This window comes from Larus michahellis, chromosome 11 (genome assembly GCF_964199755.1).
Source record: "Larus michahellis chromosome 11, bLarMic1.1, whole genome shotgun sequence".
NCBI classification, from domain to species: Eukaryota; Metazoa; Chordata; class Aves; order Charadriiformes; family Laridae; genus Larus; species Larus michahellis.
The window spans coordinates 1,337,171-1,361,127 of NC_133906.1; the positions used below are offsets into that span (position 1 = coordinate 1,337,171).

The 23,957-nt window shown below is 57.5% G+C and overlaps 1 protein-coding gene and 1 long non-coding RNA gene across 4 annotated transcripts; one reads left to right on the forward strand and one right to left on the reverse strand.

Moving 5' to 3' along the window:
* Positions 1–313: 313 nt before the first annotated feature.
* LOC141749741 (uncharacterized) lies at positions 314–10,041 on the reverse strand. Its single transcript, XR_012589472.1, has 3 exons — positions 9,921–10,041; positions 1,763–1,958; positions 314–1,293 (listed from the first exon to the last, which is right to left on the reverse strand). It is a non-coding gene; the product is annotated as an uncharacterized LOC141749741 (long non-coding RNA).
* STING1 (stimulator of interferon response cGAMP interactor 1) lies at positions 7,161–17,768 on the forward strand. Of its 3 annotated transcripts, none has more exons than XM_074603787.1 (7): positions 7,161–7,657; positions 7,988–8,232; positions 8,853–9,033; positions 9,950–10,058; positions 10,216–10,451; positions 12,683–12,869; positions 17,281–17,768. In XM_074603787.1, exons 2-7 carry the CDS (start codon positions 7,988–7,990, stop codon positions 17,472–17,474), a joined length of 1,152 nt encoding a protein of 383 aa, XP_074459888.1. In that variant the 5' UTR covers positions 7,161–7,657; the 3' UTR covers positions 17,475–17,768. The 3 variants fall into 3 exon arrangements, with proteins under 3 accessions (XP_074459888.1, XP_074459889.1, XP_074459887.1); XM_074603788.1 differs by having other exon boundaries at positions 7,488–7,641; XM_074603786.1 differs by lacking the exon at positions 7,161–7,657 and having other exon boundaries at positions 7,795–8,232; positions 12,202–12,869; positions 17,281–17,765.
* Positions 17,769–23,957: the final 6,189 nt, after the last annotated feature.

Sequence of the window (23,957 nt, forward strand, 5' to 3'; positions counted from 1 at the left end):
TCCAGCGTTTTCCTCTGCTGCAGAGGGGTGCAGAGGGGCTGGATTTGCAGGGGGACCCCAGCAGCAGAAGTCCAGCAGGGGCCAAACAACTTGGAGGGTCTTTAACAAACCCCATGGCGTCACGTGCCCCTGCCCCAAAGTGATTTTCCTTTTCCATGTCCATTCCTAGAGCCCTTTGCCGTGCGCTGAATGAATCAAATCCAGGACTGGCACAATTTTAAAACCTATCAGAAGTAACTTTTAAGGTGACTCATTCTCAGTTAAATGTGTTTAAAATTAAGTTAGGCCAGAAACTGCATATTATTTTTTCTTTAAAAATTAAAAAAAAAAATTCTTTAATAAGTGCAAAAAGATCCAAACCTGAAGAAGTATCCATAGGTTTTACAGATCCAAAAGGCTTGTCTTGCTGTTTTGCTGATGGGGGTTTTACTTTGGGTATTTACCACCCTGTCTTCTCCCAAACTCCAATATTTTTTTGTAGGCTTTATGCTGGTTTTGGTGCGAATGTGGCTATAGCTCATGGCACAGCCCCACAAACAGCTGTGACCGTGGCGGGGGGCGGGGGGGGAGGGACGACACATCAACCTGCCCCTGCCACCGTGTGGGATGCAGAAGACAAACTTAAATACCAAGACTTCGCTTGACCGAGATGGTCAAAAGCTTCCCCATCACTCAAGAACAGATTCATCCTCCCCAGCTCCCCTCCTCCAGGCGCAGGTTTCTGGAGCCGCCGATGGCAGAGTCGAGCCCCGCGTCAGGCCGTGCCAGTCTCAGCGGGAGGCTGGGGATCGCCATCGGAGCCAGGAAACAGAAGAAGAGGGATAAACCCAGAGCTTCTGTCCCAGTCCCAGGCTGGGAGGCTGCTGCGCTCAGCCAGCACCACAGAGCGCTCCGTGGGATGTTGAGGACAATGACAGAACAGTTGTGGAATCGATAAAATGGTTAAACGTCGTCAAAAAGAAACAACAGGAGCTTTTCGGGCAGAAATCCAAGCAGTGCCGACAGCTGTAGGCAGGCCCTGAATTGTTCATTCCCGTGTTCCCAGCTTGCTAAAAACTTTCTGGGCAGTTTGAGCTTCCATGGATATTTGAGAGGGCATCCCAGCTGGGCCAGTCAGCCCGCATGTGTCTCCATCCCCTGCCACAGTGAATCAGAGACTTCCCTGTTATGCTCCGGGTCTACCCGTCTGTGCTGCGGGGACGGGCTCCGGTACGTCTGTCCTCTCTGGCCGTGGGAGTGCCAATGAACCTCCCTCGGATGCATGTCCCGACCAAGGAGGCAACAATGAATTTCCTGTAAGTGGTTGAGAGAGGAGGAACAAGGAAAGAAACAGGATATTTACACATGTCATTGCACCTGCTTGCATGGACAAAGAAAGCCTGGCACCTCCCCTCTGGCAGGCAGGTTCTGGCTCCGTTTTCCACCCAGCCATTGCCCCTTGCTCCAACCCCAGGGGCTGCCCAGCTCATCCCCCCTCCGTGTGCCCACTGCCCTCCCAGCGCCGCTCAGGCATTGCTGTGCCGGAGGTCCCCGCTCACCCCTGCACTCCTCACCTCCAGGTGGCATCTCCTCACCTCCAGGCAGCATCTCCTCACCTCCACTTCCAGACAGCATCTCCCCACCGTGGCCTCCTTCCCTTGGGAGCGCACGGAGGGCATCTCCAGGAGCCACAAGCGCAGTTCCCAGGCTGCTCCCTGCCACTCGCAATTCCCCAAAGCACTTTTTTTCAGAAAGACAATCTCCCTCCCTACCACACGCTCACCTTCTCCTCTCTTCACCCCCGAATTTGTGTTGTCCCCCTTTCGTCCTCCTCGGCTGTACAAATGGCAGTCTTCCAGGGTCACCTGCCAGCTCTTCTTCTTTGCAGCGCTGCCCCAGGTGGGATCTGGCCACGTTTGGGGTCTCTGTGCCATCCCGTCGCACGGGACAATCCCGGCAAAGCTGCAAGCCGCCTGCTGCTGCGGAGGGAAGGGGGAACACCGTCACCGAAAAGCGTGCTGAGGTGAGACCCGCTGTTTTGCTCGAGGTCTCGCAGCCGGTTCAGAAGACGCTCTGCTGGCTCCTGTGGCTCCCCAGACATGGGATCCTGGCTGCAGAGACTGTCCTCTCTTCTGCTGCAGAGGTGGGAGGAAGCGCTAGGGAAAGAGCTTTCCAGGCGTCCCTGGGACGGCGGCGCTGAGCAGCCACCAGCTGTCAGCAAGCTTCTGGTGGCTCCGTCCCCAAAGCCAGCTTTGCTCATCCTGCAGGCTCGAAGATACCTGTAAAATAACCCCCAAGCGACCCAAAGGCGTGCGCGTACGCAGCCATTTATTCTGTTGTGGTTTTGCTTGTTCTCAGCTCGGCCCAGTCACGTCCCCACGGGACACATGGTGGGAGGCCAGAGGAGACACAGCCATACACTTCCCCTTCTGCGGCCTCGGTGACGGGGTGACTGGTGACAAAGGGCAGGAAAGTACGAGACTGTTGGAGGACAGAGGGCAAGATCACAGGTGCATGCGAGGGGAGAGGGCCCAGCAGGAGCCCCCCAGGGATCGGTGCTGAGACCTGAGCAGCTTAACACACGTGACCTGGAAGGGGCCTGGAGGAGACAGTCAAAGCATTTTCACCAGCACAATCGAGTAGAAAACAGCTTCTTTTTGAAGAACAACTGAGTATCTGAGATGCTCCAGCCTGGGAAAGAGATGGCTGAGGTCTGAAGCCCTCAGTGATGTGGGGAGGAGGAAAGGGCGGGTTGTTCATGTCTCTCCCGGCACAACAACAGTCACACTGCCAACAGCCTCGTCACCTGTGACAGCTTCAAAACAAGCAAAAATTAACTTCTCCACCCAACACGTAACTGGGGCCTCAGTGCCACAGGATACCGCGGTTGCTGACAGCTTACAGGGGATCAAAAGACGACGGCGTAAATCACAGATGGATCCACTAACGTTTATTAAATGGATAAAAACTCTCTCTTGGGCCGGAAGTTTGGGTTTCATGAAGGAAGGAAGAACCTTACGGGATGAAGGCCACGCAGCCCCCAGCACAGCCCCACGCCAGGGGAGGTGGAGGGATGGTCCGTGCTGCTCTCGGGATTTTACGCTCCCCGTTGCTGGGGCGTCACAGCCTGGGCTGGGGGCAAGGCAAAGGCTCTCCCAAGCCGGGCACGTCGCTGGAAAGGCATCCGATCTCCATGTGGACTTTGTGAGAGAAGGTCAGGACCCTGCATAATATGAAGCTGGGGGAGGACAATCAGCAAATCCTTTGGCCAGGACGCCTCCCTGCTCCCCGCACTGTCGCCTCTTGTCCCGCAATGGAACTGCTTCGATGAACACGTGAGAGCCGAGGTGTGCTTGGGAGATGGAGGGAGCAGCTTGCCCGCTTCTGCCAGAGTTTACCCAGCGCACCGATGGCTCCTCACTGCGTCAGGGGCAGCGAGCCGGGTCACACAGCCCAGCGCAACACAGAGTATCGCAGAGCGCTTTATTTTTTGCGAGGCCAGGGGGGCGCCGATAAAGCAAGCCCTGTCAGTGCGCAGGACCTCCGAGGGTACACGGGTGGTGCAACGTCAGCGCTGAAAACACCAACTGTGGCACTTTTTCAGCCGGGGGCCCCAAAACCACTTTTAACACTCCGAAGCCACTTTCGACACCAGCCTGGCATCCAAACCCTGTCCCCACAGGCGTCCCCGGTGTAAAGCTGTCACTGGGCAGCCTGCCTTTTGGCTGAAGCCAGCAGCTCCGCCGGCTTTTGCAAGGCAACGGCACATGATGCAAAAAAGCCAGGAGGCAAGCGCTGCTGCAGGGCCCATCTGGCAGCGGGAGCCAGCTCTGTTACACCCGGACCTGCTCGCCGGGAGCAGCCCTTCACCCAGGGAACGCACCGTGTTCCCAGCCTGGCTTTTGGCTGGGGACGTGCCACACGCATCCAGCACCTGCTCCCCGCGGCCTCGCACAGTGCCAGCTCCGGGACGGGCTCCGGCGTTAATCCACCTTATACATAAGGCACCTCATACAGGACCACCAGCGGGTCCCCAGAGGTGGGGGGGGGGGGACTTCAAGCAAATTCGCAGCACCTGGCTACCCGCAAGGGGTCTCACCTCCTCTCGCTGCACATTTCCTTATTCTTTTTCCAGGTTATTACAAATTCTCAGGCATTTCACCAAAACCCTTGCCTGTCTAAGCCAAGTCCTGGCTACAGCTGTCCACTGCGCCCATGGCCACCGGGATGTCAGGAGAGGCTGATCCCTTCCCCAGGCCCAACCAGTGCACCAAGACCCTTCTGGAAACCAGCCTGTCTTGTGTTACGGGCCAGCTCAGCCCTTCTGGGTGCTCCCAAAGCTGGAAGTTCTATGTTAAGGAGAACCTTGAAAGTACAGAGGTCAACTACGGCGACTGTGGAAGCCTTATTGAATGCCTCCAGGTCAAGATCAGAGAGGTTGTCTCCAAGGGGGATCAGAATCACAGCATCACAGAATGGTTTGAGTTGGAAGGGACCTTAAAGATTATGTAGTTCCAACCCCCTGCCCTGGGCAGGGACACCTCCCACCAGACCAGGTTGCTCCAAGCTTCATCCAGCCTGGCCTTGAATACCTCCAGAGTGGGGCAGCCACAGCTTCTCTGGGCAACCTGGGCCAGGGGCTCACCGCCCTCACAGCAAAGAATTTCTTCCTGATATCCAATCTGAATCTCCCCTCTTTCAGTTTGAAGCCATTACCCCGTGTCCTATCATTACCGTCCCTGATAAAGAGTCCCTCCCCATCCCTCCTGTAGGCCCCCTTTAGGGACTGGAAGGCCGCTATAAGGTCTCCTCGGAGCCTTCTCTTCTCCAGGCTGAACAACCCCAACTCTCTCAGCCTGTCCTCATACAGTAGGTAGGATCTTCCAGTAGATATCTGCTATACATCTCCAAACCAAGACAATAAAGCCACCGAAGCAATCCTTGGGTTACTTAAGCAAGCCCTGGCTCAACAGAACCTGGTTCTTATGTGTGGCTTCAACGACCCAGGCATTTGTTGGAAGAATAGTATAGTTCCCGAAATGCGTAGAGGGCTGCTTCCTCATACGAACATTAAATGTGCCAACCAGGGATGAGGCACTGCTGGACTTGCTGCTCACAAACCAAGAAACCTTAAACCAGGACACCTGCTTTGTAATACCTCAGTTAATGATAGCCTTGGCTGCAGTGATCGCAATATTTTTTGTCACCCCTCACTAGAGGAAAGACACTGAGGTGCTGGAGCATGTCCAGAGAAGGGCAACGGAGCTGGTGAGGGGTCTGGAGCACAAGTCCTGTGGGGAGCGGCTGAGGGAGCTGGGGGTGTTCAGCCTGGAGAAAAGGAGGCCGAGGGGAGACCTTCTCGCTCTCTACAGCTCCCTGAAAGGAGGATGTAGCCGGGGGGGTCAGTCTCTTCTCCCAAGGAACAGGCGATGGGACAAGAGGAAATGGCCACAAGTTGCGCCAGAGGAGGTTTAGATGGGATATCAGGAAGGAAAGGGTTATCAAGCATTGGAACAGGCTGCCCCGGGGAGTGGTGGAATTGCCTACCAGCTGTCAACTTCCTCCTCCTGATCCCCTGGCCTGTAGTAAACACGCACAACATCATCTCCAGCGTTAGCCAGCCCCTTAATTCCTACCCATAAGCTCTCAACACATTCTTCATCCAGCCCTGAGGCAGAACTCAATTCCAGTTGCTCTCTCGCATAAAGAGCAGCTCCACCACCAGGCTTCGCTGGCCGGTCTTTCCTAAAAGGCCATCCACAACAGTGTTCCAGCCATGCGAGCTCTCCCACCGCGTCTCTGTAATCGCAAGGAGAGCACAGCCCCGTGACCACACGCAGATCTCCAGTTCCTCCCGTTTATTCCCCGTGCTGCGTGTGTTGGCATACAGGCGTTTCAGAGCGGCAGTCGAGCGTGCGGGTTCCCCTGGAGCGGTGCATCCTGTAGCCAGCCTGGATCTACCCATTTTGGCTACACAGAGGCCACAGGAGACCATGCCGAAAGCTTTGCTGAAATGAAGGTTCTCCCCTCATCCCCACGGCCGGTTATCCCACCTCACAAGGCACTCAGGTGGGTCAGGTGTGATGTGCCCTTTGTAAATCCCCGCTGCCTGTTGCCTTCGCATCCTTCAGGTGCTCGACAGCGATTGCTGGGAGGATTTGCTTCATCACCTTCCCAGGGACAGAGGTGCCAGAGGTGCCGTTGGGCAGGCGGCAGTTCACCAAACCCTCTTTCTCCCCTGCTCAAAGTTGTGTGGGACGTTTGCCTTCTCCCCTTCATCAGGAACCTCCCAATTGCTACGATCTTCCAAAGACATGAGGGAGGAGCCTTGCCATGGCACTGGCGAGCTCCCTCAGCATCCTTGAGTGCTTGGCACCCGGTCCTGTGGGCTTGTGTATGTGTGCCCTAAGTCACCCTTCCTCTAGGATGGGCGATGCCTCAGTCCGGAGTTCTGGAGTCAGGAATGCATGGGTCGGGATCAAAGGCGGATGAACAGACAGGGTCCTCCTCAGACATCGGACATTGAAGAAGGAGGCTGCCCCTTTGATCCCTCAGCTTTTACACTGAGCATGGGGCAGATGGGATGGGATACCCCTGTTGATCAATTTTGGGTCACCTGTCCTGTCCGCTCCTCCCCGCAGGTGGGACCCCTCTGCGCTTTTCCATTTCCGACCCTCCAACTGGGCAAATAACAAAATTAGCTGACCTTGGTTGTTACAGCAGTAAGTATAAGCAAGAGCCTCTGTGCACACCATTCCTTGGCACTAACTGTAAACATTGGTCTTATCACGCTGAGAAGGAACCATTTTCGGCACCACGTGCTGTTAATTTCAGAGCGTTAGAAGAGGCCTAGCTAAGAAGTAAAATTACTGCATGGAAAGTTGTTTCTGTCTTTACCTCAAACCAGGACACCGCTGCAGCCTCTGCTGCTGGGACCGGGGACCTGGGAGCCTTGAGGGCAAACCTCAGCAGTAACGGCTGCGTCAAAGGTGGCCTGGAGTACCTCAGCTGCTCCGGGTTTGTGGTCACCAAGACCTGAGAGGTTTGAGGGCCTCACTGGCCAGCAAGAGCCCGGCTGCGGCAAGCCCCGCTGTGCCACCAGTGCCTGTGGGACACTGAGCTGGCATCTGCCAGAGCTGCCTGGGGTGGGGGGAGCCAGGGAGCTGTGAGTCACCCTCTCTGCTACAGGGAATTTTCTTCTGTTTCGCCCCTGGAAACCTGCTGCACTTAATAAATTCAATCTCTAATAAATTCAATCTCGATAAATTCTGGCCTCCTTCCTCATTCCAGCTCGGCTCAGCCCCGCTCTGACCTGACAGACACGGAGGGGCTTTCCAGAGGTGTAAGCTCAGGGCTGTCGAAACCTGACGTATCCACCCAGCGCTGCCTGGTGCCTGGGAGACCTCCCGGGTGCCCTGCGTGGGAGGGCTCTGCTGCTTTCTGCAGGTTGCTGGCCGCCGCAAAAGACGCTTTCGTTTTCATTTTTCTCGGTGCCTGGAACTGTGCGGCTCCACCCGTGGCACCAGAAGCCACTGCGGTGCAGGGGCTCCCAGCCCCCGCGGCGGCAGCAGCTTCCAAGAAGAGCCGCGGCCGCCCAGGCTGGAGCCCGGAGCCCATCAGCGGCAGCGCAGGGAACCCAGGCAGCGGCCGGTCCCACAGCTGGTTGGTAACGGCTCTGGTGAGCGCGGCGCGAGGCGCGATGGAGAAGCAGGGAGGGCTGGCGCAGGGTTGGCATCGATTTGGGAGCGGGGTGGCCAGCCAAGCTCCGCCTTGCCAAGCCCATTTGGGCATGGGGGCCGGCCCCGAGGTGGCCTGGGCAGCACGCAAGGGAACCTCCCCAGAAGCGGCTGCATTTCAGCAGCTTGCAAAGGAAGGGACGGCTCCGCTGTGTGCTTTGGGGTGCTCAGCCAGCGCTGGGTGTGCGCGTCTGCCCCCCTTCTCCGCTCCCTGCGGCGCTGCTGTGGGCACTGGGGACGACGGCTGCTGCTGACACCCCCCTCTGCCGCAGATGTCTCAGGAACCCCAGCAGCCAAGACAACCCACTGCCCTGCTCATCCCCAAGGCCCGGGGCGGGCGAGCGCAACGTGCCACGTACCTGCTGCTGGCCCTGTGCGCCGCCGCGCTGTACCTCGCCGGGGAGCCCCTCATGCCCGCCGCCCGCAGCCTCACCTTCCACTTCGTGGCCCTGGAGATCAGGGCGCTGCTCAAGGGCATCTGCTACCTGGCCGAGGAGATCTTCCACCTCCAATCCAGGTGAGCTATCTCCTGGGCTGCCGGAACCACTCTGGAGACAAGGGCGTCGCAGCCTCCGGGTGTTGTGTGGGGATCTGCTCCCTCGTCTCTACCTCCACACGAGGCCTCTGTGGCAACGCTCTGCGGCGCCCCGGCAGCCCCCACTGCTCTCCATCACCCTCCCGTCACTCCCATCTCTTCCTCCCTCTCCTCCTCTCCCCCTCTCCTGCTTGCTCACATCCCTGCATGTCTATGGACCTCGTCCTCCCCTCTCCCTGGTAGCTCCATAGTGTTCCCTTTCCCTGGGGGACAGATCTCTGCCCCCAGCCTCTCCCCACCACCCAGTGCCGGAGGGCACGGGGCTGTTGCAGACAGTCTCCCCTTGCTGTCCAGGGCGACGTTGCATCTGCTCCCCACTGAGACCCACGGGAGCAGCAAGGGACCCAAGCCCTCCCGCGGCTGGGGGCACTCAGGGTGCGCTGAGCAGGGTCCCGCAGGGCTCCCTGGCTCCGCGCCGCTCCAGGAGCTCAGCGGCACCGGCAGGCAGCTGGGAGCATCCCCCGGCCAGCACCCCAAGGGCTGCGATGGGGATGGCGGGCGAGTGGCCACCAGCCCATCTCCTGCCCCCCTCTCCCACCCAGGCACCACGGCAGCTTCTGGAGGGCCCTGAGCGCCTGCTTCTCCCTGCGCTGGCACGGGCCCCTGCTGCTTGTCTGTGGCTCAGCCTACGTGGCTCTTCGCGATGGAGATGGGCAGCCACTCGGCCTCCACCTCGGCCTCGTCAGCTTCTGCGAGCTCCTCGTCCTGGCTCTGGGGCTCCAGGTAAGGCACCGACGCCTCCAGCCCGGCCGTCTTCCCGGGGAGCAGTTCAGCCCTGAGCAGCCGTGGGGACACGCAGCCCGGCCCTGGGTGGCCCCTGCGCGTATGGCCCACCCGCACGCAGCCCCGCAGCGGGAGAACTGCTCTCCTTAGCTCAGCCCCGGAGAGCAGATCTCCTTGGCCGGCGGCAGGGCCAGGCTGCCTGCTGATGGGCACGGCCGCCCCGCGGCGCTGGCAGCAGCCCTGCCGCAGCCAGAGCCCCGCTGACACCAAAAACGGGGGGATTTTTAAATCTGGCAGTCAAGCTGGTGCTTCAGGGGAGAGGGGAGCCTGCGTGGTCTCCAAAGGGTTAATTATCACCCGTGCTGTGGGCGGCAGAGCCAAGCTCCAGGTACTTCTGCAGCACTGGGAGGGCTCTGCTTTCCCCCAGCAGAGCTGGAAGGGGAGAGGGGTCACGCAGGCTACGGAAAGGTGCTTTGGGGAGGGCAGCTGCCAGGTGCCTGCGGGGACTCAACGCCCATTTCCACCTAAACAAACACGCAAGAGCTGGCAGGGGCCACTGGTGTCCCTGGAAATCCCACCGTCAGGCGCTGGGATGTCTCCTCCCGCAGGCTGGAAGCACTGGGCTGGTGCACAAGTTGCACCGGGACACGCGATCCCCAGGGAAGGGGCAGCCAAAAAAGTGCCCGGTTCACCCCAGCATCAGCTTCCTGACCTGCAGGGGCTGTGTGGGCTACCCAGGGCTCTTGGCCCTGCGGCCCAAGGTAGTGGTGGTGGAAGGGGGCAGCGGGGCTCCTCACTCTCCAGATCTCTTTGGAGAGGGCGGCTGCTCTCCAGTCCCTGCAGAGACCCGACCGCTGAAGAAGAGCCCAGGTGGCGGCTTTCCTCACCTCTGGCCTGTCTGTCCTTCCCTCCGCAGAAGCCCTCAGCAGTGGAAATATCCGAGATGTCTGAGAAGTCCAAGCAGAATGTCGCTCACGGGCTGGCCTGGTCTTATTACGTTGGGTACCTAAAAATAGTCCTGCCACGTACGTAGCCGTTTCCCTGCATTATCACGCCTACAGATAGAAATAGCTCCTAATAAAAATCCTCCCACTTTTAGAGTGTTAGCAGGGAGATGGGGAGCGAGGCAGAAAGCAGCCGTACTCACGCCAGCCACCTCTGCCCCATGCTCTCTTCCACCAGGGGTGAAAAAGTCGATGGAGGAATTCAGCAGAGCCAACCCCAACGCGCTGGTATGCAGGGAGACCTGGAAGCTCCACATCTTGGTCCCTTTGAGCTGTGACATCTACGATGACCTGGAGAAAGCTGACAGCAATATCCGGTACCTGACAGACCTCACCGAAACCACCCTGACTCGAGCTGGCACCAAAAAAAGGGTCTACAAACACAGCCTCTACGCAATCCAGGATGAAGACAAGGTACACCGAGCACAGTGTCGGGAGAGCAGTCGGCATGTGTCAGCCCAAAGGTCTTCCTGGCCTCAGATCCCAGCCCAGAAGTGGCCATAAGGGCAGGACAGCGTCCCCCCCCTCCTATCAGATACTCCCAGCTTTCAGCAGGATTCCACCAGTTGGAGAGGTCCTGTCCATGCTGGCCACCTGCACTCCTTCCTCCTGGCTGCCTCCTCCCAGGCTCAGCCCTTTGCAGGGACGTTGGGATCACTTAACCCCTCCGGGAGTTGTTTTAAGTCACGGCTGTGGACAGAGGCGTCGGCAGAGCGATGCTTCTCACCTGGGTCTCCCCAACTTCATAGAATCATAGAATCGTAGATTTGTCAGGGTTGAAAGGGACCTTAAAGATCACCTACTTCCAACCCCCCTGCCCTGGGCAGGGACACCTCCCATAGATCAGGTTGCTCAGAGCCCCGTCCAGCCTGGCCTTAAAAACTTCCAGGGATGGGGCTTCCACCACCTCTCTGGGCATCCTGCTCCAGTGTCTCACCACCCTCATGGTGAAGAACTTCTTCCTAACGTCCAGTCTGAATCGTCCCAGCTCTAGTTTTAATCCATTCCCTCTAGTCCTACCATTACCCGACATCCTAAAAAGTCCCTCACCACCTCTCTTGTAGGCCCCCTTAAGATCCTGGTAGGCCACTATAAGGTCTCCTTGGAGCCTTCTTTTCTCCAGACGGAACAGCCCCAACTCCCTCAGTCTGTCCTCATAGGAGAGGTGCTCCAGCCTTCTGATCATCCTCGTGGCCCTTCTCTGGAGACATTCCAGCACATCCATATCTTTCTTGTAGCAGGGGCTCCAGAACTGGAGGCAGTACTCCAGGTGGGGTCTCACGGGAGTGGAGTAGAGGGGGAGAATCACCTCCCTCGACCTGCTGGCCACGCTTCTCCTGATGCAGCCCAGGATACGATGGGCTTTCTGGGCTGCTAGTGCGCACTGACGGCTCATGTTGAGCCTCTCGTCCACCAGCCCCCCCAAGCCCTTTTCTTCAGGGCTGCTCTCAAGCCAGTCGCTGCCCAGCCCCTATCGGTGCTTGGGATTGCCCCAACCCAGATGGGAGGACCTTGCACTTGGTCTTGTTGAACTTCATGAGGCTGGCATGGGCCCACCTCTCCAGCCTGCCCAGGTCCCTCTGGATGGCATCCCTTCCCTCCAGCGTGTCAGCCGCCCCACACAGCTTGGTGTCGCCGGCAGACTTGCGCACTCTATGCCACTTGCCCTTTCGACGGTGGCTAAGCGCCGAGCTGCTGCTCTCCAAGCCCTGCCTGCAGGGCCTCCCAAGCCCCTTTCCTGGCCAAGCTCCTGGGGAAGTACAAACGCAGCCTCGGGTTTTTCCTGCTACCGCGCACGCACCGATGCTGCGCTTCATCTGCTGAGTCACTCGGCACCAAGCGAGCTCCAGCAGCTCCGCCGCCCGGACCCGTCCTGACCCACTGCGTGCTCTCGCTGAAATCCGTCCCTCCGCTTGCTGCCCAGCCGTGGGTCCACGCGTGCACGGCAGCGATGCCACCCCCCACCCTTGGCACCCACCCTCCAAGGCTATTAGCTCTTTCCACGGCGCTGCATTTACCCAGGGATCCCGTCCCTCTTCCTTTTAATGCACTTCACTAAACTTCCCAGTTTGCCCAGTATAAGACTTACCGGTAACCGTACTCCTCCTTGGAATTTTTATGGCCTTAAATCTCCCCTCGTTTGTTTTGCTCTGCCTCTTTCTAGCTGTGTGTTTGCCTGGCCAGCATTTATCCTCTTCTCCCTTCTCCTACTCTCCATTGGGATGCTCGGACTTCTCCTTCTCTAGCAGAAAAGCCACCATGGTGGTGGGACCAGAGCTGGGTAAGGGGCATCTCCACAGAGGACCAACCTCCATGGGGAAAATCCCTCCCCAGGCTGCAGCTTGGGAGTGCTGCCATAGCCAGGGGCCCTGCGGGAGGGAGGCAGCTTCATGAGCCCGCCCAGCGCGCGGGGCACAGCCGTACCTGCTTCCCTGCCGGGACGGTGGCTCAGCGCAGGACGGGGGGACACTGGGGCCAGGACCAGCGTCCCTGTCCCGGGGGTCCAGCACACAGCACCAGCGCAGGGCAGGCCACGGAGCTGCATCGGGGTCCTTCGGGCTCTGCCCAGCACCACGGTCCCCCAGCAGCCCTTTGCCAGACGCTTGGTCCTCCTGCCCCCATTTCTTTTTCTTCCCTCACGGCAGCTCTGGCACTGCGCGGTGGAGTACGCCACCCCGCTGCAGTCCCTCTACGCCATGTCCCAGGACGAGGGCGCTGCCTTCAGCCGGGAGGAACGCCTGGAGCAGGCCAAGCTTTTCTACAGGACGTTGGAGGAGATCCTGAAAGGCTCCAAGGAGTGCGTGGGCACCTACCGGCTCATTGCGTACGAGGGTGAGTGAGGAGGGGAAGGGGCTCCCCCAGCCCCCTAAGTGACCTGGGATCCGGGCAAAGACGGGGAAGCTGGGCAGGATTCGCATAGCGTGTGGGTGATACCCCCACTCACACGGGTGTGGGGGTCCCTGCCGCAGTGGGAGGAAGGGGCTGCTTCCCGACACAGAAGGATGTCTTGCTGTGGGTCTCAGAGGCGTGGGGAGGGTGCTGGCAGAGCTGGTCCCGGTTGAAGTCCCCAGAGTCACCCGAGACAAGCGGTATTCTGCTGTGGCAGCAGGAACGCTCCCTCAAGGATTAAATACAACAGCAGGAAGGAGCAGCTCCCTTCGCTTCTGATGTTCCTGGGAAAAATGGCTGGGGCCACCAAGCCGTCCCCAGCCCCGGGAGGAGTGGCGGTGTGTGAGCTGGCTCAGTGGCATCCCTCCTGACGGGGGATGAGGAAGAGCCAGGCTAGCCCTTCTTCCTCTTCATTTCCCTTCTCCTCACCTCTGCCAGAGCAGCAGGGCTTGAGAAACAGCTTGCTGCTTTTTGCTGAAATGAATCTCCTTGTTTTTCAGAGGAAATTCGGCACTTTCCCTGACGGGGAGCAGCATTTAGAATCATAGAATCATAGAATCATTTAGGTTGGAACAGACCTTTGGGATCATTGAGTCCAACCATCAACTCCACTCTACAAAGTTCTCCCCTACACCACATCCCCCAACACCACATCTTGAGTCTTGAACACATCCAGGGACAGTGACTCCACCACCTCCCTGGGCAGCCTAGTCCAGTGTCTGACCACTCTTTCTGTGAAGAATTTTTTCCTAATGTCCAGCCTAAACCTCCCTGCTGCAGCTTGAACCCCTTCCCTCTTGTTCTATCACTACCTGTGAGAAGAGACCAGCAACAACCTCTCTACAATGTCCTTCCAAGTAGTTGTAGAGAGCGATGAGGTCTCCCCTCAGCCTCCTCTTCCTCAAACTAAACAGTCCCAGCTCCTTCAATCGCTCCTCATAAGATTTATTCTCCAGGCCCTTCACCAGCTTCGTTGCCCTCCTCTGCACTCGCTCCAGCACCTCAAGATCTCTCTCATATTGACGTGCCCAGAACTGGACACAATACTCAAGGTGTGGCCTCACCAGTGCTGAGTACAGGGGGACAATCACCTCCCTCCTTCTGCTGGTCACGCTATTTCTAATACAAGCCAGGATGGCATTGGCCCTCTTGGCCACCTGGGCACGCTGCTGCCTCATGTTCAGCCACTTGTCAATTAAAACCCCCAGGTCCTTTTCTTCTACCGGGAGCTCTCCAGCCACACTGCCCCAAGCCTGTAGCGATGCATGGGGTTGTTGTGGCCCAAGTGCAGGACCCGGCACTTGGCCTTGTTGAAGCTCATACCGTTAGCATTGGCCCATCGGTCCAATCTATCCAGGTCTCTCTGTAGAGCCTCCCTATCCTCATGTAGATCAACACTCCCACTTAGCTTCGTGTCATCTGCAAACTTGCCGATGATACACTCTATGTCCTTATCAAGGTCATCAATAAAGATGTTAAACAGAAATGGTCCCAACACTGAGCCCTGAGGGACTTGTGACCGGCCGCCAGCTGGATTTGACTCCATTGATCACCACTCTTTGGGACCGTCCATCCAGCCAGTGCTTGATCCAGCAGATCGTATGCTCATCCAGGCCAAGAGCCGCCAGTTTTTCCATGAGAATTCTACGGGGAACAGGGTCAAATGCTTTTCAAAAGTCTAGGTAGACGATGTCCACAGCCTTTTCCTCATCCAATAAGTGGGTCATCTTGTCATAGAAGGAGATCAGGTTCGTCAGGCAGGACCTGCCTTTCCTAAACCCATGCTGACTAGGCCTGATCCCCTGCTTGTCCATTATATAGACTTGTAAAGGCACTCAAGATGATCTGCTCCATGACCTTCCGTGCTACCGAGGTCAGACTGACAGGCCTATAGTTTCCCGGATCCTCCTTTCTGCCTTTTTTGTAGATGGGCGCTACATTTGCTACCCTCCAGGCCATTGGGACCTCCCCAGTTAGCCATGACTTCAGGTAGATCATGGAAAGTGGCTTGGCGAGCAAGGCTGCCAACTCTTTCAGCACTCTTGGATGTAACCCATCCGGTCCCACAGACTTGTGCGCATCCAAGCGGCGTAGCAGGTCACTGATCACTTCCTCATGAATTGTGACGACCTCGTCCAGCTTCCCCTCCCTGTCTCCCAGCTCACGCGGCTGGGTGCCCAGGGAACAGCTCGTTCCACTGCTAAAGACTGAGGCAAAGTAGGCATTGAGCACCTCAGTCTTTTCCTCATCCTTTGTGACTCTGTTTCCCTCTGCATCCAGTAAGGGAGGGAGATTTTCCCTAATCCTCCCTTTGTTGTTAATGAATTTATAGAAACATTTTTTGTTATCCTTAACAGCTGTAGCTAGGTTGAGCTCGAGCTGCGCTTTGGCTCTCCTAATTTTCTCCCTGCATAGCTTCGCTATATCCTTATAGTCTTCATGAGAGACCTGCCCCCTCTTCCAAAGGTCATAGACTCTCCTTTTGTTCTTGAGGTCCAGCCAAAGGTCCCTATTTAGCCAGGCCGGTCTCCTTCCCCGCCTACTTGTTTTTCGGCACACAGGGACAGCCCCCTCCTGTGCCTTTGAGACTTCTCTCTTGAAGTATGTCCAGCCTTCCTGGGCTCCTATATCCTTCAGGGCAGCCTCCCAAGGGACTTTGTCCAGCAGTCTTCTGAACAGGTCAAAGTTTGCCCTCTGGAAGTCTAAGGTGGCAGTTTTACTAACCCCTCTCCTTGTTTCTCCAAGAATCAGAAATTCGATCATCTCGTGATCACTGTGCCCTAGACGGCCACCAACCTTTGCTTCCCCTACAAGTTCTTCCCTGTTCACAAGAAGCAGGTCCAGGAGGGCACCTTCCCTGGTCAGCTCACTTACCAGCTGTGTGAGGAAGTTATCTTCCACACATTCCAGGAGCCTCCTGGATTGTCCCCTCTCAGCTGTGTTGTATTCCCAGCAGATATCCGGGTGGTTAAAGTCCCCCACAAGAACAACTGCAAGTGATCGCGAGATTTCCCCCAGCTGCTTACAGAAAGCTTCGTCCGCCTCACTGCTTTGGTTGGGAGGTCTATAGCAGACTCCCACAGCAATAGCAGCTTTATCGGCCCTTAACCTAATCCAAACACTCTCCACCCCGTCATCGCTATACTCGATTTCTGAACTCTCACAGCATTCTCTAATATACAGGGCCACTCCTCCACCTCTCCTTTCCTGTCTGTCCCTCCTGAAGAGCTTGTAGCCATCGATTGTGGCACTCCAGTCGTGTGAGGCATCCCACCACGTTTCTGTGATAGCCACTCTGTCATAGTTTCCCTGCTGCATCATGGCTTCAAGCTCCCCTTGTTTGTTGCGCATACTGCGTGCATTGGTAGAGATGCACTTCAGATGTGCCAATGACTCCAGCACCTTTTTGTGGGTGTGGGCCCCATTTCCCACCAGACCCCTCTCGGGTGCTTCCATGATTTCTGAACGTCTATCCCTTCTCTCCAATGAAATGGCAGAGTGAGAGTCCTCGCTAGCCCACCATCCTTCAAGCCCTGGCATGCCTCCCTTGGGTTTACTCCTGACAGGCCCAGTTGTCTCCCCTTCCCCCACGCCATATCTAGTTTAAAGCCCTGTCAATGAGCCTTGCGAACTCCTGCCCCAAAATTCTTTTCCCCTTCTGGGACAGGTGCGTTCCACCTGCCACCAGCAGGTCAGGTGACTCCTATAGCAGCCTGTGATCAAAGAACCCAAAGCCCTGCCCATAACACCAGTCCCGGAGCCACGAGTCAACCCGATGCCTCTTCCTGTTAATTTCCTCATTCGTGATTGCCACTGAAGGGACAGAGGAGAACACAACTTGCGTTCCTGACCCCTAAAGCTGCCGCCCCAAGGCTCTAAAATATCTTTTAATCGATTTTGGGCTCCTTCCACCCACTTCATCACTACCCACCTGAAATATTAAGAGGGGGTAATAGTCAGAGAAGTACTTCTAGTAATAGTAATAGTAATAGTAATAGTAATAGTAATAGTAATAGTAATAGTAATAGTAATAGTAATAGTAATAGTAATAGTAATAGTAATAGAGGGGGTAATAGTCAGAGGAGTATTTCCACCCAGTGAGGCTGTTCCCGTCACAACAAGCACTACTGGGAAACCAGCACGTGGTGCCTGTGTTTCACTCTCCTCCCTGCACTTTGTGTTTTATTTTCTTTCTTCTGGCCTGCTGAAAGGGGAAAGTAAGAACCGTATTTTGACTTCTCAGGAAATTCTGCATATTTTGGAGCGTCTCCCAGAGACTCTGCTCTGGTCCCTGCCCAGACCCCTGCCTCGGGCCAGGCCACTGAAGGTGGGTTTTGTCTTTCTCCTGTTCCAGAGTCGGGAGAAGCAGAGACCCACTTCTTGTCCAGAGAGATCCTCTGGCACCTCCGGCAGCAGCGTCACGAGGAATACACCCTGCGCGAGGGGAACCAGCCGCACAATCCATCCACGACCCTCAGCTCAACGGAGCTCAACATCCAGATAAGTGAGTCGGATCTGCCACAGCCCCTGCGAAGCGACTGCTTCTGAAGCGCCAGTGCCGCCCAGCCCCTCACCGCCACCTCGGGGCTCCAGTCCCCCTTCCCCAAGCCCCTTCCTCTTCCAGCAAGTGCTGCCCACGGTAGCGATCCCCAACCTCCTGCAGGAACTGCCCACCAAAGCCTCCTGCGCGTCGTGGTTACTGGAAACAGCTGACTCAAACCACAGTCCTGTGACACACTTCCCGTTTTCTTTGTTATATGTATCTCATGTATGAATCTGTGGGTGTTTTGGTTTTTTTCATCTGCTTTGATTCATATCGTATAAAGCGTTTTCCTCTGGAGTAAGTTGCGTTATCCTGAATCTCGGGCATGATGTCTGCCCTTGGATATCCCGCGGTGTTGGATGGGGCTTTGGAAATCCCAGCCACGAGCGCGTCTGCGTGGGCTGGGTCCAACATCTCCAGGGTGTTCTGGCTAATCTGATGGCTTCCGCCGGGACAAGGAGCACGCGCAGGACTTCCAGGGTACTCTCCAGGCTGTGGGCCCCACTGTCCACCTCACGCATGAACATCCTCACTTTCCACCCACTGGGGATGTGGAGGTGGAAGAAGAGGTGGTCGGGTCCGGGGAACTCTGACATTCGGTGGTCCCACGGTGCGGGAAACCTCCCTTCCTTTGCTCCATCTGGTAATTTCACACCAAGAGCCACCTGCGGTGCCTGCTGATGCCCTGCATGCCCGCATTCCTCCCAAGCGCTCCGCAGAAGTGTTTCTCCAGCCCCAAAGGATGTGCCAGCCCCCCTGGAGCTCTGGGAAAGGGGCAGGGTGCAGCCCTGGAACAACTTGCGTGGGGTTTTTGCTGCGAGACATCACCTCTTGGGCTGCTCGGGGCCCTCCGTGCCTGGGGGTGAGGTACCCCCGACAAGCCCAGCGAGCCGGGCTCTCCCTGCCTGCTTGGGCCCCACGTGGTCAAGTAGAAGCCGGGCAGAGGACGTGCGCAGCTCTGAGACAGACAATTTCTTAGCTCTGCCTGTCCTGATGCTCCTCCAGGATGTGCCTGGAGCTGCCTAGGCTGAAAAGGGGGCTGCACCCATGCCAGCCCCCACGCCTGGGCACCCCACCTAAGGCCACACTTGCTGGAGAGACCCAGCTTGTGGGGGATGGAGCCTACTCCCGAGGGACTGCCCAGGGCCAAGCAAGCAGATGAGAAATACAGTCCCCATGGGGGGCAGCTGGGAAGAGAGCAAAATCCCAAAGGTGTCCCGCATGACCTGGGCCGGCCATGGGGCAGGGGAGCCAGCCGGTCCCTCCGGCAACCGAGCATGAGGGATGCAGCATGGCCAGAGCTGCGCGCCACAGGGCAGAATGGTCACCCCAGGGCTTGTTGCCTGACGGAGATCGTGGCAGAGCTTCGCTGTGGTGCAGCTTGGCAAGGCCACGCAGCAGGGGCCGGAGCTGTGCGTCCGCTGCTCCATGCCTCAGTTTCGCCTTTAGTCAAGAGCTGAAGGAGGATCCGGCCAGCCAGTTGTGCCCTGGGAGGGAAGGGGAGGCAGCAGGCACCCAGTTGGATTGTTACCCTCTGAGGTTGCAGCACCCCTATGTGGATGTGATCCTTTTGGTCCCTCCCAACCCCCAGGACTTTGGCAAAAGGACTGAGGTCCCTTGAGAGCTCCCATTCGTGCTCAGCCTGAACTTCCAGCACTTGGGCCAAGCCACAGCTATGGCCTTCCTCTGGGCTAGCCATGGAGACCCCGAGGGGACTGTGGAGTCCAGGGGCCCAGAGGAGGTGACCTGGCCTCACGGCTGAAGATGGCAACAAGACTGCTGTGCCTGCTTCCCTCCTGGCTCCTCTCACAGCTTCCTGGGTGGCTGTTCCTGAATCCAGACACACAAAACTCCTAGGATGCTGCCACCTTTGTGGACACTGAATCATAGAATCACAGAATCACAGAATGTGTTGGGTTGGAAGGGACCTCTAAAGGCCATCTAGTCCAAGCCCCCTGCAGTCAGCAGGAACATCTTCAACTAGATCAGGTTGCTCAGAGCCTCATCCAGCCTGGCCTTGAATGTCTCCAGGGATGGGGCCTCCACCACCTCTCTGGGCAACCTGAGCCAGTGTCTCACCACCCTCAGCAGAAAGAACTTCTTCCTAATGGCTGACCTAACCCTGCCCTGCTCTAGTTTAAACCATTGCCCCTTGTCCTATCGCTGCATGCCCTTGCCAACAGCCCCTCCCCAGCTTTCCTGGAGCCCCTTCAGGGACTGGAAGGGGCTTTAATGTCTCCCCGGAGCCTTCTCTTCTCCAGGCTGAACCCCCCCAACTCTCTCAGCCTGTCCTCACAGCAGAGGGGCACCAGCCCTCTGAGCATCTCCGGGGCCTCCTCTGGCCCCGCTCCAACAGCTCCATGTCCTTCTTGTGCTGAGGGCTCCAGAGCTGGACACAGCACTCCAGGTGGGGTCTCAGGAGAGCAGAGCAGAGGGGGAGAATCCCCTCTCTGGATCTGCTGGCCACGCTTCTTTTGATGCCACCGAGGAGACGCTGGCGAGTCTCCAGCTAAGCCAGCCTCCCTGCCACTATTTCTCCAACGTGGTTAGGGTCCCCCAGGCCCTGTCTGGACGTGGCAGACAATTGCCAGGTGCCAGGTATGTGATGTCTCTAACAGCAGGCTCAGGCTCCCCAGCAGAGCCACGGCTGCCCAGCCTTGCCATGTCCTTGCCGCATGGCTCCTACCGGCGGCACACAGCTCCTCTCAGGAGCCCACCTCCCGCTGGGCTGAGCGTGCACAGCCTGTGTGAGCGCCGCGGTGCACTGGAGGGGTAACAAAACCAGACAAGAGCACAGAATCAACCACCGCTGTTGGGATCACAGCAGGGCACTGGGTTTCTTTGTCACCCCCAGGCCAAGGTGAAAGTGTTTGTGGCTGAGCAGGCTCACCCGGGACAGAGAGACACCGGTGGGAAGGGCTGGGTGGGCGCAGGCTGGGGCCGAGCCCGTGCCCCCACTCCTGCCCTTGGCTGCCCATCTCCTTTAACTCCCATAACCTTGCCGCTCCCATCCCAAAGATGATGGATACACATTCCTCTGCCCATGGCTCCCAAGGGAATGGTCATGCTTGGACACTCCTGGACACCTCCCTGAGCTGGGAACAGCCACAGGCCAGTGCTTCACCCTTCGGCAGGAAGACGGGTGCCCCAGCCAGAGTCCCAGCCTGGGGGGCAGGGGTGCCTGGGAGCACCGGAGACAAACTGAACGGCTGCACATAGAATCACAGAATTGCCTGGGTTGGAAGGGACCTTTCAGGTCATCGAGTCCAACCACCAACCTAACTCTGACAAAACCATCACTGAACTATATCTCTAAGCACTATGTCTACCCGTCTTTTAAATACCTCCAGGGATGGTGCCGGATACAACAGATTTGGAGGCAGGGGGCTGTGTGCACAGGGCTCCCAGCAGGCAAGGAGGCAGCTCCAGTGGGCAGTCCAGCACAGCAGCAGGCGTTGCTGGGAACCGGGTTTAAGAGCAGCCTGTCCATGCCGCCTCCAAGGGCAGCCCAAAGGGCTCCGACACAGCAGCGCTGCTTCAGCCTTGTTTGCTCCGCGAAGAGCTCACTGGGCTCATCTCGGAAGCGCAGCCACACCACCCAGGGCTCCCCTCTGGGCGGGAGGAGAAAAACCTGGCTGTATGATTTTGAACAGATGGATGAAAGCTTGGATGATTGGAGGTGGTGGTGGCCCCATCCCTGGAGATGTTCAAGGCCAGGCTTGATGAGGCTCTGAGCAACCTGATCTAGTTAAAGATGTCCCTGCTCTCTTGGACCGCTCTCCTGGCCTGGAAGTGTGGTCTGTGCTGAGACACAGAATCACAGAATTACAGAACGGTTTGGGTTGGAAGGGACCTTAAAGATCATCTGGTTCCAAGACCTTGTGCCCCCAGCATGACCCTGAGTAAAGAGGGATCGGCTACAGCTTATTCCTCTCTCATCTAAAGCACTGCGTGAAACAGCTCCAGTTCCTTCTGTCTCTCCCTCCCTTTCCTTCCCAGGATAAAACTGCTCTTACCTGGCAGCTGCCTCTCAGCAAAGCACTCCAGGTGAATAACAGGGCTCCGTCTTTCACGCACATGGGAGAACGTGGTGGGAGATGCCTCTCCCCGGCTCCAGCCCAGCGAGCTTACAGAGGAGATTCGACTGCACGTTGGTCCCGCCGGGACTGGGAATTGGAACCCATTTCAGGATTCAGTAAAACCTTAATCTGCAGCCTAATCTCTGGGTACTGCATCTGCGCAAAAGGCAAAAACGACAGCTGAAAGGGATGTTCAGGGAGGGTTTGTGACAGCAAAAGCTACTGCAAAGAGCCAGCTCCTCTTGGCCTGCTGGTCCGCAGAGGTGTCAGGGGTCTTTGTCGAGGTCTCCGGGATGTGCCGAGTGCCGGGAGCCGCACTGGCCGGGGAGGTGAGAGCTGTGCTGCTGCAGGACCTCCTGCTGGTGGCGTACCCCTGGGTGCATGGAGCAGAGTGCTGCGCCCGAGGGGTCTGGCCTTGGGGCGTGGGACGTGGGACGTGGGTCCTGATCACCCACCTCCTCTTTTGGAGCGGCGTTCCCGAGGGCACAGAGCAAACTCTGCAGGCCCCTGCTGAGATACCAGGTAAATGCATGGCATCAGTGCTGAGCTCAGCAACATGGGAACAGCCAGAAGCGGCCGCGTGAGGAGCAAAGCCAGTGCCACCACAGTCCACCAGGGTCTGCACCTTCAAATCCACCGGGATGGGCCACAAACACCGTCTCCTTCCTGACTCCCTGCTCCCTTATCTTGCGCTTCTTATCTTGCCCGTCGCCACCTTCATTCAGGTTGGGCTGGAGACGGTGGATTATCTCAGCCCTTTTTATCAGGGGACAGGTATAAAGACAGGCCCAAGCCCAGAGGAAACCTGATAGTAACCTTGTTCCAGCAGAAACTGTGCTGCCAGCCAAAGGCTCAGCTCCTGCCAGTGCTCAAGGGCAAAGCTGGAGACAAGAGAACAGCAAGGTGAAAGCTTGGTCGCAGGCAGAGTGGAATCAGAGCAGCAGGAAAATCAAACCTCAGAAGAAGGTTTGAACCTCAGAAGAAGTGCCCAGGATACTGGCCCAGGTTTCCCAGAGCGGTGGTGGAGGCCCCATCCCTGGAGACATTCAAGGCCAGGCTGGAGGAGGCTCTGAGCGACCTGATCTAGTTGAAGATGTCCCGGCCCACTGCAGGAGAGTTGGAAACGTGTAAAAGGCCCTTCCAACCCAACACATCCTACGGTTCTATGATTCTAAGAAGTGGAAGCTGGCTGCCCAAGCTGGCAAACAGAGTTTAACCAGTTTCCCTAACAGCACAAATCAGCTCAGTTTTTGCGCTAATTGCAGCGTTCCACATCAGACCTGACACAGGGCTCCCCGGCTTCTGCGGGGGTTGAAGGTGCCGCAGGGCGTCAGCAGCACAGACACAGCCTGGCGGGTGCTGGCATGCACCAGGGCAGCGGCGTCCCCACGCAGCCCCACGCCCTCATCACCACTGTGCCCGCTGCCGTGAGGGGACAAAAGCCCTGGATGTCCCATGCTCCGGCACCGCCTTGCTCCAGCGGTGGGCCATGCTCCAGTGCCATGGCTGCCCATGGGAAGCAGAGGTGTGAGTGGCACCAGCACTACCCTGATCTGGAGCCAAACGTGCAGGGACTACCCGGGCCATGAGGACTGATGAGCGGATTTAGGGAGCATCTTCAACCTCAGCCCCCCGAGCACAAGCTGTGGGGGACAGGAGCATGGCACCAAGCCTAACCATCATGGAGAGGTGCCTGACAGGGGGCTACGAGCCCCAGTTATTGCTTATCCCTGGAGCAAGCACACAGCCATGGGAATGACTCATGGATGGGCTTGGAGCTGCAGTGAGAGATGGCTGGCACTGCTCTTGCCCTACTTTTTCCTCTCTCCACTGCTTCTCCACTGGGTGAGGACGTGTGGGACGAGGAGCTGAGCTTTCCAGCCAGCTCTGCAGTGGGACTGCTGGGTCCCAGGCATCCAGGAGCCAAACCTTATGAAGTTCAACAAGGCCAAGTGCAACGTCCTAAACTTGGGTTGGGACAATCCACGTTATCAATACAGGCTGGGGGATGAGGTGATAGAGAGCAGCCCTGTGGAAAAGGACTTGGGGGTGCTGGTGGACGAAAAGCTGGACATGAGCTGACAATGTGCGCTTGCAGCCCAGAAGGCCAATCGCATCCTGGGCTGCATCAAAAGAAGTGTGGCCAGCAGATCCAGAGAGGGGATTCTCCCTCTCTGCTCTGCTCTCCTGAGACCCCACCTGGAGTGCTGTGTCCAGCTCTGGAGCCCTCAGCACAAGGAGGACATGGAGCTGTTGGAGCGGGGCCAGAGGAGGCCCCGGAGATGCTCAGAGGGCTGGAGCCCCTCTGCTGTGAGGACAGGCTGAGAGAGTTGGGGGGGTTCAGCCTGGAGAAGAGAAGGCTCCGGGGAGACCTTAGAGCCCCTTCCAGTCCCTGAAGGGGCTCCGTGA